Source organism: Pelodiscus sinensis, chromosome 7 (assembly GCF_049634645.1).
Source record: "Pelodiscus sinensis isolate JC-2024 chromosome 7, ASM4963464v1, whole genome shotgun sequence".
Taxonomy (NCBI): domain Eukaryota; kingdom Metazoa; phylum Chordata; order Testudines; family Trionychidae; genus Pelodiscus; species Pelodiscus sinensis.
This window is the reverse complement of record NC_134717.1, coordinates 22,144,524-22,163,926: the sequence shown is the minus strand read 5'-3', so window position 1 is coordinate 22,163,926 and position 19,403 is coordinate 22,144,524. Positions and strand designations below refer to the sequence as shown.

At 40.0% G+C, this 19,403-nt stretch overlaps 1 protein-coding gene across 11 annotated transcripts in view; it reads right to left on the bottom strand.

Annotated features, from left to right (window-relative positions):
* Window positions 1–14,656, bottom strand: part of KYNU (kynureninase) — a 105,334-nt gene extending 90,678 nt beyond the window's left edge. For 4 of the 11 annotated variants that reach the window (XR_012905146.1, XM_075933315.1, XM_025191034.2 and 1 more), the window contains exons 1-2: window positions 13,607–13,938; window positions 8,038–8,227 (exon numbers count right to left, since the gene is read on the bottom strand). Coding sequence is in view for 10 of the 11 variants with exons in the window: in XM_075933315.1 (XP_075789430.1) it covers window positions 8,038–8,227; window positions 13,607–13,648 (232 nt within the window). In the remaining variant the exon portion in view is untranslated. Of the gene's footprint in view, window positions 1–8,037; window positions 8,228–10,246; window positions 10,415–13,606; window positions 13,940–14,520 lie in introns of those variants that run through there. The other 7 variants (XM_006135657.4, XM_075933314.1, XM_006135658.4 and 4 more) reach the window with 7 other exon arrangements.
* Window positions 14,657–19,403: the final 4,747 nt, after the last annotated feature.

Sequence of the window (19,403 nt, the reverse complement as noted above, 5' to 3'; positions counted from 1 at the left end):
CAACCAGTCGTACATTTGTCAGAAGTAAAGACAACTTGGTTAACTTCTTAATTAAACCTTAAAGGTCTTTTAAAATGCATAAATCAGACAGCAATTTTAATCTCATCTGTTTTACAGATGCTCTATGCCCGGTTTTCAAGCTCATTCTCTTTTAACAAGAACGATAGAATGGTGTAAATATTATTCACACTTCTAAATTGGTTCTACCCAGGAAGACAATAATAGTCTCAATGAGACTACGAAAATAATCTTATTCAGAATTTAGAGCTGTAAATCTCACTATTATGCCTTAAATTCCAATCAAGATTAAAACAACTCTGCACTGCAGTCTCGTCCTCAGACATAAAGGCCCATGGCTACTGGTGCAGAAAGTGGGTCCTACCTCCTTCCCACATTGTTCTACCTTTTCATCTGTTATCCCGTGGATTCTTTTTATCAACTGCTTGACCTACACCTCTTTCCTCTCACAAAATGCTGATCATTTCCATTTCCCTGGCATATTTAATGCCACATTGCACTGTAGCAGCTGTCTAAACTAAATTTGTTTTTCAGCATCATATTAATTATTCCACAGCTTCTTTAACTAGTGTATTATAAAGCCATAATATTGTACCAGTTACTACTTTTCCCATTTCATTCACAAATATCTTCATTTTTTAGCGTATGCTACTACCTATATAACTGCCTGCTCCTCCATTTTTTACACACCGTTGGCCTACAAATTATTTCTGGAGAGCTTACAGCTATGGATCTGGCTATATATTGTGGGGTTCCAAAATATTGAGGAAAGGTTGCTAAGCACTTGAGCGCTAGGGTAACAAAAAGACTGTTGCAGTTCAAATATGTGCTCTTACCTAAGTCTGAATATAAAACAAAATGTACACTATAAAAGAAATAAATAAGATTTATATTAAAATTAATTAGATAGGATATAGTAAGTGGTTTTCACACCTGTTAGAATGATTCCAACAGGTCAGCTTTAATAACATATATTCTTTTGCACACGGAAGCCTAGCTGTGCACTACATATAATTTAGAGCTATATTTCTAGTGAACCAAGGTAACCTTTGATCCAAGACCAAGAACAAGTGGTTTTTCAATGATGATGAGTCTAAATGAAGGGTAAATTTATAATTTAATCATTAACCAGGAGGAGCTACTGGCTAATATGGGATATTATATTGTAGAATGAAGAGTAGATGGTCAAAAAGATATTAGGACATTTGCCACTACCTTTCAACATTTTTTGGGGGAAATTATAGTTCAGCAGTTTCAGCTGAGGGCATCTTCACTCAGCAGCACAATGGGGACTATGCAAAATAAGTGCTTAAAATCTGAATATTTAGCTAACTTTTCCACTGTCATCTCACTCCACTTGTTCTTTTAAAACCCCATCTGCATGCTTGCCAAACTCCCAGAACAATATGACTTGGAATCAGACAGTTGGCAGGTTTTCACTTAATTTATAGAGTGTAAACAGTTATTACAATTCACATTTGGATAAGAGAGTTAAACTATCATTATGATATTTGACACTTTTTAGAGTGCACATTACACCTATCTCTCATGAATGTTCTGATCTCCCTTTTTTCAAGACTATGTTAAAACCTTATTCTAATGTTTTATGTAAATATATAAAGAATACTTGATGGCTATTATCTGTAATGACATTTATCTTCAGGAGCAAGTTATCTAGGATCCGCTCATGCGTGAAGATAAATGTCATGAAAGATCAGTCATTATAGTATATCTATACAATATAAATATTTTTACCCCTGCTGTTCTTCAGGACAGGAGCTGCATTTCATGACAGTTTTGTAAAAAAGAAGACTCAGGATGTGTGAGAACAATGACAGATAGAACAGTGCAGTCTTGGTGAAAGGAGATGGGTGGAGAGGGGGAACCATAATACTGAAAGTGTGTTAAAGCAGAGGAACTGGAACATAAAACTCTTCTGACTGGTGTGTGTATAGAAAGAGATACTTTCTTGGACTCAAAGCTGCTGAGATATTAAGATGACAGTTAACCTAGAGATATTCTGACAGAGACAAAGAGAGAGAGAGGAGTCCAAACCCATACACCTCTTTGCTATACATCATGGAGGAGGGAAACAAACAATAAAAGCAAGGTAATCAGCCCAAAATGAGAGCAGAGACAAAAGCAGGGATTCAGAAGAATCCTCCCACTGTGCATCCACCAGAAACCCCTGTGTACAAACTCCATTTCAAAGTTTGGACCACAAATAACTGTGTAGAGTTCTGTTAGGGTATGTCTAGACTACACGCCTCTTTCAAAAAAGAGCATCTAGACTACAACCAGTACTTTCAAAAAAGCAAGTCGCTTTTTCAAAAGAGAGTACCCTGGCAGGATGACTGCGCTCTTTCGAAAAAGCACAGTTTGCATTACATAGCACCTTTTCTGAAAGAGCACTTTCGAAAAACGGTGTTATTCCTCATAAAACAAGGTTTACCGCGGTCGAAAAAGCCACCGCATTTTTTCGATTTATTGTCAACAGAATGCGGCAGTAGTCTAGACGCAGGTAAAGATTTTTTGAAAAAAGGCCATTTTTAAAAAAAAATCCCTGTAGTCTAGACACACCTGAAGCGCATGTTTAGACTACAAGCCTCTTTCAAAACTACTACCTGTGAAAACTCTTTCGAAACTGACTTCCTGAGAAAACTACAAAACATCGATAACCTCCCTGATAATGCCATCCTTGCTACCATGGATGTAGAAGCTCTCTACGCCAACGTCCCATAAGAAGACGGATTATAAGCAATTAGAAACACTATCCCAGAGGATACCACTGCCAGTCTGGTAGCAGACCTATGTAACTTTGTTCTCACCCACAATTATTTCCAATTTGGGGACAAGTTATACCTCCAGATCAGCAGCACAGCCATGGGTACCCACTAACATCCCCACAGTACACTAACATCTTTATGGCTGAGTTAGAACAACATTTTCTCAGATCCCGTCCCTTTTTACCCCTTCTGTACTTATGCTACATCGATGACATCTTTATGATCTGGACCCATGGCCAAGAAACACTTGATGCATTCCACAGGGACTTTAACAACCTACATCCCACCATCAATCTCAGCCTGGACCATTCTACACTACAAATCCATCCTGGACACCACAGTACAAATCACCAATGGTAAATTAGACACCACTCTCTACAGAAAATGCACTGACTCCTACAGTTACCAATGTGCCTCCAGCTCCCATCCAGGACACACCATACGATCCATCGTCTATAGCCAAGCCCTTCGATACAACTGCATCTGCTCTAATCCCACTGACAAAGACCAGAAACTTCAGGATCTCTACCAAGCATTTATAAGCCTTAATTACCCACCCATAGAAATAAAAAAAACAAATTGAAAGAGACAGATGAATACCCAGAAACCATCTACTTCAAGACAGACCCAAGAAAACCAACAATAGAACACCACTTGTCATCACCTACAGCCCCCAACTTAAACCCGTCCAATGCATTATCAATAAACTGGAACAGGATACTACTCTCCGAGAGGCTCTGGGAGACAGACCCATAGTCTCCTATAGACAACCACCAAACCTCAGGATGATTCTTACTTACAACTACAGGACATACCACACTAATACCAACCCTGGAACTTTCCCTTGCAACAAACCCCGGTGCCAGCTTTGTCCACATATTTACTCTGCTGACACCGTTATTGGACCTAACCATGCCAAGATCAAGAACACATATTCCTGTTCATCCAGAAATATAATTTATGCCATCATGTGCCTAAAGTGTCCGTATGCTATGTACATTGGACAAACTTCTCAGACACTTTTTCAAAGAATCAATGCACATAAAACAGACATCATACTCTCTCACAGACAGAAAGCTGTTGCTTGCCATTCCAGCCAGACTGACCATTCTCTCAATGACCTTAAAACATGTATATTGCTTCGGAGAGATTTTAACTCCAGACTTCAAAGGGAAGCTTCAAAATTGTCATTCATGCTTAAATTTGACACTTTATGTATGGATCTCAACAAAGATGCTAATTATCTCACCCATTACAAGGATAGCTTCCCCAATTATCACCCCTAATGTCATTACCTCACAGACTCTAACCTTCCCCCCTCACCCCAACTCTGTTCTAAAATTTGATTTGTCAATTTTATATGTGTTCACTTTTTTTTTCTTGTATCATTTAGGTATATATGATCATGCCAATTTTCTTCAACAAATTGACCTGAGGAAGTGGGTCTGGCCCACGAAAGCCCATCGCCTAATAAACCATCTTGTTAGTCTTTAAAATGCTACATAATTCTGTCTTTTGTTTTAGCTAGACCAGACTAACACAGCTACATCTCTATCACTTTTTTCGAAAGAGCACTTTTGAAAAAAGGCATTCTTCCTTGTAAAATGAGGTTTACCACAGTTGAAAAAACTGCCACGTTCTTTTGATTTAATTTCAAAAGAATGTGGCAGCAGTCTAGACGCAGGGGAAGTTTTTTTTTTTAAAAAGGCCACTTTTTTACAAAAAAAAAATGTAGTCTAGACACACCCATAGAGTAAAACGATTAGGCTCAGACCTGTTTCCACTGAAGTCAGTGACAAAGTTCCCATGGACTTCCAGGAGAGGAAAGATCAGTCCCCACCTGCAGAGGTTACATCTACACTACAGAGTTTTGTGGAAAAGCAACTTTTTTTTGCAAAAACTAGCAGATCATCGACACCTCAAGCACATTTTTGTGCAAGTAAATCAAAAGATCAGAGGAGTTTTTCACAATTGGTAATCCTCATTCTACGAGGAAGAATGCCTTTTTGCGGAAGAGCTTTTGCACAAAAAGGCATGTGTGGATGGGGAAGAGGGATTTTTTGTGTAAGCAGAGGGAAGAAGAAAAAGCACAAGTGCTCTGGTGGCCATTCGGTCCATAGCAATCACTACTTACTTGTAAGAGAGCATCCAGGCAGTCTGGACGCTCTCTTGCACTAGAAGTTTTAGCAGAAGATCTCTTCCAGCAAAAAGCCTGCAGTCTAGATGTAGCAGAGAGAACTAGATTGCATACCCCTCTATGCCTTCTGACTCATCTGAGGGGTCACAGAGTGTAGCTTTGCTAGGGAATCTAATGACATTATAGACACAGAAGCAAGTCATGTTTCCAGATTTTGGATGAGCAGAAAGGAATAGGAAAACAAAGACACTTTCATTACTTTGCCCAGAGAGTCACAGAATCCCTTCTGTCTTCTACCATAGATCTCTACATAACAGAGGTCAGGGACTAGCCTTTTCACCATATGCCCCAGTGTTTTGGGATGTGCCATCTGTACCTCCACTTGCAGAGGAACATGTAGTGGATTATTTGGTAGCAGTTTTGTGGGCAAATATTTCTGCGTATTGTTACAATGAAGGTAAACAGAGTGTTTTCTTTTATAATGGCCAAACTTTGCAGAATGAGGCTAGTTATTGATCTACTAGGTTTCAGCTTTGAATTTTTCTTGAATTATTTATTAAATGATTCCTGGTGGCTTGCAACAGCAGGAAGGAACAAGTTTACTACATAGATTTACCATGTAAGGAAAATGATGTCCTTGAAGATTTTAGAATTATATTGATTTGAACTAGTGTGCACTTTTTGCTTAGACTCACACATGGGAGATCTAAAACAGATTTGGTTTCCTAAACCAAAACTTAGATGGTAATAGGTTTACTGCAAAGGTGATTATTTTGATTTCTCTTTTGTAGAATTTCAATACCAACATATACCTTTCAGACAGCACCTATCTACCAAACATGGCATTGATATTAACTTCAGGGGGTGAAAGAATGGGTATTGACAGTCAATACTAATAGAAGGATTCTTTGTGGATAAGAGTGGTTGGACTTGGAGGCAGGTAAGAGAGTTAAATGTAACATATGGAGATATATGTATGTCATGGAACTGGAAGGGACCGTGAGAGGCCATTGAGTCCACTCCCTTGCCTTCACAGCAGAACCAAGCACCATCCCTGGTAGATTTGCCCTAGATCCCTAACTGGCCCCTTGAGAATTGAACTCACAACCTTTGACTTAGCAGGCCAATATTCAAGCCACTGAGTTATCCCTCCCCCTTTAAATAAGTGAATTATTAATGAAGCTAGTATCATCAAGTAGTCTTAGTGAAACAACAAACCTGCTCACCACCTCTTGTAACTGAATATAATGTGCAAGTTTAAACTAGCCAAGATATTTTATACTAATCTTCTCATTAGAAATCACATTTTTAACACTCACTATTTTAAAAAGATAAACTTCCAATGTGTGCCCTATGGATAACATTTACAATATTTCCCATTTGAAAGGTTTTGCTACAAATCTACCATCACTTGTTCTTGTGCCTACATCCAGATGCTAGATCTATGGAGCTCATAAGAACTGAGTAAATAATAATAAATAATCACAAACTCCACATCTTCTAATTGTCTTCTCTGAGCTTCCCAGTACATTCTGTCTTTTCTTGTTTAGATTATAAACTGTTTAAGGCAGGGATTATATTTTTTCTGGTGTATCATTGAGCGTATTATGTATAATTGACACTTAACTAAAAACAATTAATAGCATTCCTGTTAATCACCCATCAATATGAAGCAATTGGATATGTCCAGATTACCATTTCTAAACTGTGTAATTTGAACAGGAGGTCTCCTGCAAGAGCAATTCATTTTGTAATATATAGTTCTACTGTAATTGCTTTGGGAAAGTTAGAATGATGTAGGGATTTTTTTTTAGCCATGTTTGAAAATATGAGCCATATTTCACCCTTAATATTAACTTATTGCTAAAATAGTTCAGTGACTTACATGGAATTATTTGTGGCTACTGTCATGAGGTCATGAGTAAAAGAATCAACATTTCCATACATACTTTGGTCAAGATGATGCACACATTATGAAAATTGTTCCAGTTATTTTGTTTGCCCTTTAGCTATAATTTTGTCACTCAGTCATTTCTGCTTCACTGGTCTTAAGCCTGACATTCAAATGTTAGACATGTCTTTCTATAATTCAGATTCCATTCATGAGGTGAGTAAATAATGCAAAAAAGTATTTTATTCTTAAATTATGTATTTGAATGTGTACTATTAGCATCCCTTTGTTCTTAGGAACACACCTATTCTTCCTATGAATATCTACTGATGTATATGATAGCAGGGTTATTTGATAAAACAGGGAATATTGATTGAATATTTTAAAAAGGTTGATAAAAAACTTTTCAGTATCTAACTATGAGTTTTCACACAAGACACCTGATTCTATCACTGAAATTCACCCAAAGAGGGGAATAGAAACACACTAGGATATTTAGGTCTCGTGCTCACAATAAGCTGTTTACAAGCAAACTACAGACCAAGGAATTAGCCACATAAATTTAGTGAATCATTTCCAATCATTGTATTTGAGAAAGTCTTGCTCTTTTTGCAGACAATTCCTGAACAGAAAAAGAATAACAATTTTTCAAATAAATGGTTCATACTGAATTACTTGACCATATAAATATTTTCCCCTAAGAGAGAGTTCTATATTTCCCTTAGGATCCTGTATTAAATTCCTCTTGAGACCTAACAATGAAATATTATGTACTCTAACATAACATATATGCCGTCTCTTCCATTACCACAAAATAATCATAACACAAACCATAACATTAAACTATGGTGTACTGCACAAGCAATCATTCTGACCTGTAAATTCTCAGAGACATTGAAATTTCAATCCATTAGATAAAAAAAATATTTTCCCCATAATTTTTAGTCAGTCATTATATTGTTCAAAGAATTGACTGACAGCATGAGCGTACAGTAAGTACTGTATTTTCACATTTAATTCAGGACAGGAATGAAAGCATATTCTATGACGGAATAAATTGATGGATTTATTTAGCAACAGCAAGGATGAACTGTGCTCAGATATAACTGCAGTTGTTCAATTATAATAGGCAACAATAATTTCCATAGATTTATGGAAAAAATATGCAGAGATGCAAAACTCCCCAAGATAATTATGATTCTCACTTGGAGGTAGATCCTTCACTTTTGGAATATGGAAACATTCACGGAGGTGTTTCAGCTCATCTTCTTCATCTAAGTGCAAAGCAAGTTTCTCATCTGTTGGATTGCATCCTAACTGTGAGGCAGTCTGTTCTAAAATGGTCACTGGGAACTCATGAGACGATGAATCCATTTTCAAGTCATTCAATTTCACCTTAAAATAGAAAATATCAAAGTTTAAATTGTACAGGAGACATATTAACTAGGGATTGGTAAAAGACCACTAATGCCACCTTAGAAAACACACAAGATTTATTTGATTTCAAGCTTTTATAAAGTGAAATATCTGAATGGGATGGCAAAACCAAAATTGATCAATTCAGGCATTTACAAGGTAAATTGCAGAAGCCCCAAAGGCATCTTTTCCCCAGATACAATGTTATTTCCTCTTTAGACTGTATCAGCTGCTTCTAAGTTCTACCACTGCTCCGGCAGCAGTAACAAGTTCTATAGTGTCATACACATTTGCAGAACTTGAAGCCAGGGGCACTATTATTATTTTATTGTTTCTGCAATCTGTGTTCTGAAAGAGAGCAGGTGTGTAGCTGCATTACAAGTTGTTTTCCAGTCTGTGCAATCTTCAAATGCTCTCAAGTTTTTTCACTCACCTAAATAAATAAATCAGAGACAGAGACAGACAAAGACAGCGAGAATGCTTGTGGCAGTGAAAGATATCATTGTATGATTGGAAGTGTTTTTAGAACAGAATATTGAAATAATACTTCGCCACATCAGTATGTAGTCAACGTTATACCTGCTGTGCACTGATCAAGGGTATGTCTACACTACAGCGTTATTTCAAAATAAGCTATTTCAAAATAGCTAATTCAAAATAACACGTCTACACACAAAATGCATTTTGAAATAGTGTTTTTCTATTTTGAAATAGCACGTCCACCCTGACTGGATGTTGAATTGCATTTAAGGCTGGTTGGAACCAGTTCCAGCAAGGCATCAGGTCTGAAGTTGCATTGTGGCCAGGGCAGTCAGCAGGGCACCCTGGGAAGGGCTGGAGGCCCCCTATTTCGAAATGAGCATCTATGCAGTGCTTATTTTGAAATAGCAATTTCAAAATTGGCACTATTTCTCATGGAATGAGGTTTACTAATTTCAAAATAAGCCCTCCGCTATTTCTAATTAATTTCAAAATAACAAAATGGCTGTGTAGATGCTAGGAAAGTTATTTTGAAATAACTATTGTTATTTCGAAATAACTTTGCTGTCTAGACATACCCAAAGAAGGAAGAAAGTGGGAGAGACAATCCAAGCAGTAAATATGACAGTCCATATTTTCCAATAAGTACACAAACTACAATGGCAATATCTGTTAAGCCCACTAGTCTTCACATGAACAATAGAGAAACCTTAGGTGATGGGTCTAGAACATAAAAAAGTCCCTTTAATTAATTTTCCATGTATATGCAGGTTTATTTGAAAATTTGACTTAACAGATTTTTTTGTCAAAGAATACTTGTCTTTGGAGTAGTTTCTGTAAATTGAATACTGTTGTACATTATTGGCCAGCTCTTATGCACCAACTGAACCCCAGTTGAGTTCTGCAGCACTTGGAAAATGCTCTTTGGCTCAACCTTCTCCCAGTGGCAAATAAGCCACTGGGCCAAAGAGCATGCCCAACGGTTCCAGCCAAATGGGAAGCCATGGAAAACTGGGCATCCATGTGCCACCACTAGTTCTGACCCACTGCTCGGTGTCTCTGCTTGAGAGCAGGCTCACTGTGGGGCAAGCCTCTAACTGCTCTCCCTGGCTAAAGCAACAGGCAGAGAAAGGCAAATCCCCAGATGGAACGGTTAGTGGAGCAAGGCAAGCCTCCAGCCAGATTCCCTTATGGAAGCTCGAGGGCCAGATGAAAAGGTCTGGCAGGCTAGATTCATGGAGGTTAATTAATGAAGATGGATAGGAATGATGTCCGTAGCCTCTGTTAGAGGCTGGGAATGGGTGATAGGAGAGGAACTGCTTGATGATTCTCTGTTCTGTTCACTCACTCTGGGGCATCTGGCATTGGCCACTGTTGGAAGACAGAATACCAGGCTAGATGGACTTTTGGTCTGACCCAGTATGGCAATTCTTATGTTCTTATGCATTCCACAGGCCACATTTTGCTCATGCCTGGTAGAAAAGTCTTGTTCCACATTGGTGATATCACATGACTTACTTCAGAATTTTGCGAAATGAGGCAGGTTTTCACCAAATGATGTAAAAATTGCTCAGAAGAAGGCTCAATTTTGAAAAATTTTACCTGATGCGATTTCCTCCTCCACTTTTCCCTCTTCAACTTTCTGATTCCTATTTTCCTCCAGGAGACAGCATTTACTTTCTATAACTGAAGAGGAGTGATATTTTTCATGTAACTTTCGAAAATAAAACTTATATCAGAAACGGCACATTCAATGACAACTGGCTAAATGAAACAGCCAGAAAGACTGGCTGGCAAAACATAATAAAACAAATGCCCATTTGTTATCAGTGACGTTATGTGCTATTTCTCTGGATACCATCAGGTCTGGTATACACTACATGGGAAGGATAAAGTAAGATACATAACTCCAGCTATGTAAATTATGTTCCTGGATTCAATGTATCTTAAATCCTTGTCCACAAAGCGGGAGGTTGATAGGAGCAAACACTCCTGTCAGTTTCCCTTACTCCTCGAAGGAAATAGGCATACTGGTGCCAATGGGGGTGACATTTGAGTTTGACCTAGTGGGTCTATATTACACCTGCTAATTGAACCCATAAGATTGTTGTGAGTAAGACACCGGAAGTCATTCTTCTCCTCTTCTCTGCACTGATTAGGCCTAATTAGAGTATTGAGTCTAGTTCTGGGCACCACATTTTAAGAAAGATGTGGAGAAATTGGAGAAGGTCCAGAGAAGAGCAACAAAAATGATTAAAGTTCTAGAAAGCATGAGCTATGAGGCAAGGCTGGAGGAATTGGGCTTGTTTTGTATGGAAAAGAGAAGACTGAGAGTGGATGTGATAGTGGTTTTCAGGTATCTAAAAAGGTGTCACAGAGAGGAGCTGGGGAAATTATTCTCCTTGGCCTCTGATGATAGGACAAGAAGCAATGGGCTTAAACTGCAGCAAGGGACTGTCAGGGTGATTAAACACTGGAATAAGTTGCTAAGGGAAGTTGTGAAATCTCCATCACTGGAGATATTTATGAGCAAGTTAGACAGATATCTGTCAGGGATTATATAGACCATGCTTGATCCTGCCATGAGAGCAGGGGACTGAACTTGATGATCTCTTGAGGTCCCTTTTTTTTCCAGTTCTAGTATTCTATAATTCTATTATTCTATTATTCTAAATATCGACTGCAGCAGCAGCATTCTTCCATGAAGTGTAGATGTGCCCTAAGTGGTTATCATAGAGGACAGTTGCAAAGTTGCTTTGTGGTTGGGAGTTAAAGTTGTAGCAGGATTCCTTTATGTTTTTCTTTTTCCATTTGAGATAACCCTAAATGAGACTCAATTTCTTAATTTCTAAAGTCTTTTCTATTTCTCTTCTTTCTCCCTTATGTACTCGGGTGTCTGTTTCTATACATCTCTTACCATTCCCCTTTGTACTTCCACTCCTTGTCCATAATTCCCTATCTGGTACTAGTTCTTTGTTCTCATATTTCATATCATTCTCCTACTTGTATGTTAGCTAGACACACACATGCACATGCACACACATATGTAGGTAGGATCTGAAGGAATGCTTGCCTTACAGAAAGCTAGGAGCGGGGAGAGATCCTGGGTGTGTCTATGTAAATGCAGTTTACTCCTGCTTTGCTTAGTTTTGTTAAATATTCAGCTGATGGAGCAGTGATTTTCTCATTATAATTAACTTGGCTGGTTTTGAGTCACAAATTGTATTAATACTAATTGTAATGTCTGTAATTAGTGTGGAAATAGAGACAAGAAAGATGTTGTTTAACCTATCTTAAAGGAGGGAAACTTAGTTTAAAAAATAAGACTCTGGAAGTGTGCATGTATATACAGTTTGCTCCTGGTTCTTTAGATTTGCTAGATATTCAACTGATGCAATGGTGTTTTGCTCATTGTAATCAATTGGGTTGTTGTGGGGTCATAAATTCTATTCATACTAAATTCAGTAATTGTGAAATACGATCACTAATGCTTTGCAATTACTATGGGAATACAGAGAAGATAGACTGTGTTGAACATATTTCAAAAGAGGGAGACAGTGTCAGTGTAAAGAATTTCTGATGGGAAGGTCTCCATTGTCAGAGTTCTGTAAGGTTAAGAAGGGATAGCAGGACTTCCAGTCACCAAATTACATATCCTCAAGGCATTAGCTATAAAACTGGTTCAACCTGCTTCTCTCTGATATCTCAAGAGAAAAGCTAAAATAGGCTTCATAAGGTGTCTTCTTTATTATTTTAAATGTACTCCAGTGAATGCTGAAATTTCCTGTAGCTGGTCTGTGTTTGGGCCAAGAGTGAAATCATAAGAGCTAAAATCATTCATGGTAGGTCTGAGTTTTTGCCCAGAGTCAAATTCACCATGAACAAGGTGGTGACAGACAGCAATGAGCAGGCAGATGGCGAGCAACCAGCTGAGTGAGATGCATATTTACCTCCCCCCAACAGAAGTAGTGGGTGAACTCAGTAGCTTTACTTCTAAACTCTGAGTCTGTACTGACCAAAGGTAGCAACTATGAGTGAGGTGCAGAGAAGGGTTGGGCACGTGAAGGAGACATTTAGATTACTGGACTTAAGAACCTGAGAGGAAAAGGACACTGCTCAATTTACTTGGAGTAGGATTTTTACTCATGGTTTAAGTTTATGAACCCCATTTGTGGTGATTTCCCAAATTAATGCCAAGTTACTTTCTCCCTCTTATTAAAAGTTTATTTTCTCCACTCAGACTCCATGCTTGAGAATAGGGGAAGTACAGCCTCTCGGGGGTGCCCAGAGTATGTGTGAATTTCTGATATTACTGACAGGGGGCTCGAGGGGATTCTGTGTTGGATGGATGGAGAGGACCCCCTTAGATACTGAATCCAACCTAGGCTGCTGCTGGCTTCACCTGGCCAAAAAGTAACCAAAAAGTAACATATGCAATGATTTGATGAAAAAGACTCATCAAATCCCAAAGTGGCTATTGGGAATCTCCTGTTTTCAAGTAGAACAGATGCACTGAAAATTAAGCAGTTAAAATTAATGACAGTTGGAAAACTGTCATTATATATTCAATCAGCACAAATATCATTACATTACCCTAATAATGCTCTAAAACAAACACAAATATTATTTCTCTTTTGTTTTTTATACATAGTTTACTTACTTAAAAATATCAAAGGAAACATTAACAAACCATCCTATCAAACTGATAAGGAAAGGATCATTAGGTTTAATTATAAGAACTATAATTTGATTATTTTAGATCCATTGTATACTATTTTATAATTCTAGTCCCTGCCTATATAATTGTATCATCATATCTTCATTATTCAACTGTTGTCTCCCAATATTTTCCAAAACTGTTCCGAGCTGATTACTCACGGTACATTCCAAATAACACCGCACTGCCACAAGGCATAACATGAGTCCTTACTTAAAGCCGATTCAGTAAATTCTTAAAAGAGGTTATCACATGAAGAACATTTGTTCTGCCTTCTGCCCTCCAATAGCAGTTCAACAAGTTGCCAAAGATTGTTTAACCCATAGAACTTTCAGAGGAGCATCCGTGTTAGTTTATAACTTAAAAAAAAACAAAAACCCTTAAACAACAAGGTCCTCTAACACCTTAGAAACTAACAAAAATTATAAATAGTATCATGAACTTTCATGGTCACAGCCCACTTCTGTTTTTCAAGCTGCTGCCCTAAAAAAATGTTTAAGAGGGTCACATACATGCAATATAAATCTGTAGTCTCAAGAGTTAAAGACACCAGGCTGAATGAACCAATAGCATTGTTAGAGATAGTAAAGGATTAAAGAACAACAGAACTATAAACTTTACAAAGCAAAGTACAAGGGTCTGATCTTGCAACCTTTAGTTATGTTAGTAATTTTTAATTTATATAAGTACAGTTGCCAAGATCAGTTCCTAAAAGCAAGCCAAAGCAATTTGTTTACTAAACTTATGTCATCCTAAGAGGGTTTTCAAAATACTGCATTAAATTCAACTAAATTATAGAAGTTTAAGTAATGAAAAATATTCTAAATATAATATTCACAGCATGTCTGGTACAATGTAAAGACAAATATTCAGTAAACATATACTTATATTATTAAATAAGGTACAGTAACAATGTCACATGTGCAGCAACAGAACGTGACAGACTAGAATTACAGTAACCTCAGTAACTTAAACTAACTTAGGCACATATTGACCTTAACACCAAAAACTGATACAACATTAAAAGTAATTTTGCACAAAACTCATCTTTCTCCTCCACATAAAACCACATTACCCTGAAGTTAGCAGCCATTTCAGACAAAGAACAAGGAAGTTCTCAAACACTTAAACAAGCTTGTGACAAGAACAGCTTTTTCCACAGCCCTGCGTTTTCTATGCAAAGACTGAACAGCATTATCTCTGAACACATGACCATTTGCAGCTAATCAGAAGTCAAACACATTGTTCCTGTGATCACAGGAATTCATTCCTCTGATCACAACAAAATAAAAAGAGACTCCACAAAAACAATACAAAATCTAACCCCCCCCCACCATTTATCAACAACTTTACTTTCTATTATATAGGGATCATTGCTATTCTTACGGTCTTCTTCGGGTGTGTGTACAATTGACACTGGGGATAGAGTGTAGGCACCACCATAACTAAAAATAGAATGTAGTTTCAGTAGGGCAATTGTCTAGACACCCTGAGTGTCACATGCTGTCAGTCTAACCATCATGGCTACACTCTTTTTTTTTTACCATAGCAGCTGGGTCACAGCTAGTGTTGGAATGTCTCCTTCAGCTGGAATTTACCTTCCCTGCTCCAAATGTAGATATACCCTGAGGCTACGTCCACACTGCACATTTATTTTGGAATAAGCTATTCCAGAAAAAATATTCTGAAATAGCTTATTTCAAAATAGCATATCTACATACCAAAAGCTCATCGAAATAGCACTTAGCTATTTCAAAATAGAGCGTCCACGCTGACTGGATGCTAACTCGCATTTAAGGCCATCTGGAACCACTTCATGCAGGGCATCGGGAGAGCAGTTACTTCCTGGTGCTGCTACTTGAGGCTATCTGAAGCTCTTGCTCAAAAGGATCTTGTACAGCAGTGCCTCTGGATTTTTTCCATTGTCTGCCTCCCTAAGGGACAGCAAAGCCTTTCTTTTGCCTGCTGTGGTTGCCCTTGCAGACACCTCAGCTATCCAGCTATAGAGCTGGAGCTGCCTCTGAGCAATTGCTGCTATTGCAGCTTGTACTGCACCTCATACAGCGGTTTCTGCAGGCTGCCTCCCAGGCTCTGCAGGAACTCAATCTCCTGCTCCGCTTGGAGACTCTCCTCTCATCTCTGCAGATGTGGCTTAAGCTGCTAGACCCCGCTCACCTTCTGTAGCCAGATAGGAACCCCCCTTGTAACATTTATTTTTGCTTGCTTGAAGCATACAGGGCATACAGAGCAGAAGGCCCAGGCTGTGTGACCGTGAATGGCTGTAAACAGAGATATGCCAATTGCTGACCAAGAGGCTGCTGAAGAGTGCCCTTAACTTAACATATATTGATACGAACACACAGCCGTCCACGGGAAAAGAAATTTTTTGCCCAGTAAAAAAATGTTTAGTACTTACAATTTAGTTATTTTTTTTGCAAGTGTAAATTAACTTAAAACTTGCTTGTAAAAACTGGCGCCACAAAACGGACCTGTACAATTTGGCCTTTTAAATAAAAAAAAGAATATGGGCCCCCAGGAGTATAAAGATGGGTTTAGCAGCACATTTATGTTAAGTGTTAATTTACCATTTATTTGCTGGTTGGGTTAGGTGTTTAATTTGTTGAGATTCCAAGGGAACACCCACCTTGTATTTGTTTTTCCTAAAAATTAAAAGACCGGCCCTCGCCTGATACGCTGAAGTTAAAAGGCACAAAAAGGGGTAAAAATTGTATTTGAATGTGGTTCTTTGTTTTAAGTGTACACATAAATTTAAAGCTTTTTAAAGATTAAGCTGTTATTTGGTACCATTATTTTTATTTTCTATATTTTCTTTGTAACTATTTTTTTTAATTTATATTTGCTAGCAGTTAAAAAATAGAGCAATAGCCATTGTAACCATATGCTTTTATAAGTTTTTTTAATAAACCTATAACTGTTTAAGCTTTAACCTAACTTTTTTAGTTGCTGTAATAAAACCAAGCACAATTTAAAAAAACTTTAGCCGGCCATAAAGAAATAGTCATAAAAAAAGCTTGGGCGTTTAAATCTGTGTCACTCCCAGGTAACTGGTCCATTGGGGCACCTTTCAGCCTTCCCTAGGCTGCCCGCTGTGAAGAAACTTTGTGTTCTAGCAGCTAAAATCTAAGGTATAATAAGCTCTTCCTATATAAAGGGGCATCTGTTGGCCTGCTGGCCACCCTCTGGGACAGAACCCCGGTCCTAGCAGTAAAAACACGAATGTTAAACCTTTTCTCGAAAACACACACACACACACACACACACACTGCCCTAACCATCGGCTAACCCCTTCCCCTATACACCATGCACCACCACTTCTGGCACCTGGTCACTAGTGCCGGCTGGTGGGACTAGCTTCTCATGGAGCAATGGAGTGATCAGCATGGGCCAGAACTTTCAGATGTGGAAGAACATCTTTCTGGAGCTCTGTGAGAGGTTTGTCCCTGCCATCAGATGATGGGACACTCACATGAGACCCGCCATCCCCCTCCAGAAGCGGGTCACCATAGTCCTGTAGAAGCTCACCCTGCTGGACAGCTACTGAGTGGTCGGGGACCAGTTCAGCGTGGAGAGATCGACCATAGGAGCCTTACTCAAGCAGGTATGGCACTCTTGGGCCATTGCCCCCGGAGGGGGGTGGACTTAGGAAAGGGAGGGGGTTGAAGGATGGTGGTGGTGGTAGTGCAAGCCCCCTCCCTGAGAGGTTTTCAGTCCTGTCCTCACAAAGCCCTGCTGGGGAATGGGGTAATTGTGTGTGTGGGGTGGGGGAAGGAGGGTTGTTCCTAGTGTGTGTGTGGGGGGAGGGGCTTGGGTTCAGGGACCTTATGAGGGCTCTGGCTACTGATTCTCTGTTTGTTGTTTGTCTCCTACAGGTTCTGTGGGCCATCAACACCATCTTGCTGAGCAGGGTATTCAACCTTGGCGACATGAACACCATCATCACTGGCTTCTCCAACATGGGCTTTCCCAGCTGTGGTGGGAGAGAGCTATTGATGGCACCCACATCCCCATCTGGACTCCCAATCACCGGACTTCTGTCTACATCAACCAGAGGGGATACTTCTCAATTGTCTTGCAGGACCATTGGGGCAAGTTTACAGCCATCTAAGTCAGGTGGTTGGGGAAAGCACACTACTCCCATGTCTTCCACAACTCCAGCATGTTCCCAAAACTGCACACCAGAACTTTTTTCCCAACGGCACAATCAGGATTGGGGATGTGGACATGCCCATGTTCATGGTGGAGGACATGGCCTATCCTCTTTTGTCCTGGCTCATGAAGCCTTACGCCAACCACCTAGACCACTATAGAGAATGGTACAACACCAGGCTCAGCAGGGCTCACATAGTCATTGAGAAAAATGTAGCCGTGTTAGTCTGGTGTAGCTGAAACAAATTACAGGACTATGTAGCACTTTAAAGACTAACAAGATGGTTTATTAGTTGATGAGCTTTCGTGGGCCAGACCCACTTCCTCAGATCAAATGGTGGAAGAAAATAGTCACAACCCTATATACCAAAGGATACAATTTTTTAAAAATGAACACATATGAAAAGGACAAATCAAATTTCAGAACATGCTCTGGGGATCACACCACCATGGGTGAAGGGCCTCTGGTGGCCACAGGAGAGGGGTTTAGGAAAGAAGTTGGAACAAAAACAGGTGCAGACAGCATGCTGGTGACCAGGTATTGTACAGCCATGCACATGATGCGGCCGTGATCTCGCATCTCCCAGCAGGTGTCTTGCTGCTGCTGGATGTCTTCTTGTATTCTGCAATCTGTGGTCTGCTCCATGGATTGCAGTGCCATGTGGTGGTCCCTCTGGAATTCATCAGTGGGTCTCCAGCACCTGCAGGTCCCTCAGATTCGGGAGGCTTCCCAGGCTTGTTGTCCGCCCTCCTCTCACAGCTGGTCTGGCTGTGGAGAATAAAGAGAGACAGTCAGCCTTCCCATCTCTTGTAACTATTTGCGCTATCTACTCACTGTCTTTCTTTTTCTTCCTCCTCTCCCCTTTTTCCTCCCTCCCCTCTCCTTCCCTTATTTATTCTTGGATCTAGACTTCTTATACTCCGGGCATCTGAAGAAATGGGTTTTGACCACGAAAGCTCATGATACCATCTACTTGTTTTGTTAGTCTTTAAGGTGCTACTAGACTATCTGTTGTTTTTTTAAGTCACCCCAGGTGACACTGTGCCTGGAGCCTAGCTCTCATCTCTGAGACAAGAGCAAGAGTACTTGGCTTAAATGAAGGTGATGTGCTTGGAGCAAGGCCATGTGCACTCTAGCCAGTGGGCTGTTGCCTGCAGGGGCCCAGATGTCCCTGGGGGGAGGGGAGCCTCATTATACCCCCATCCTGTGGACAAGCAGGCATATGAAGGTGCTGACCAGACTGGGATCCTGTGGGTGTGAGGGGTAGCCATAGGGCAGCTGGGCTTCCCTTCATGCCATGTACCTGCCGGGTCCAGCAGTGGTAGCGTCCCACAGGGAGAGGACTTATATCCCTGCCCACTGAGGAAAAGGATGTTGAGGTTGGGAGGTGTGTGTGAGTGGCAGACATTCCTGAGCATCACTGTGCCATCCCCAGGAGTGGATGCTGCCCCAACAGTGTGGGCATGCCCATGTGCGGCATGGATGAGGGTGTGTGTGTGTGTCCATGTCCCCAGCCTCCTTCTAGTGGTGACTTGTGGAGGGAGTATGTCCCACCCCAGTGTAATGAGTATGGCAGGCCTCCCCAAAGACCCTGTGGTCAATAGCACAATGGTCCTCTGGTGCAGCCTGCTGGGACGTTGTGTCCTGGACTGTCTCTCTATGTGTTCCACATGAGTAGGCTGCTGCACAACCCCTAGGGCACAAAGGCCAAGAGAGAAGCATGCTCCAGCCCCTCACCTCCTGCCCCCTCCACCCTGATGTGGATTCCCAGCCTTAGATGATGCCTGGGA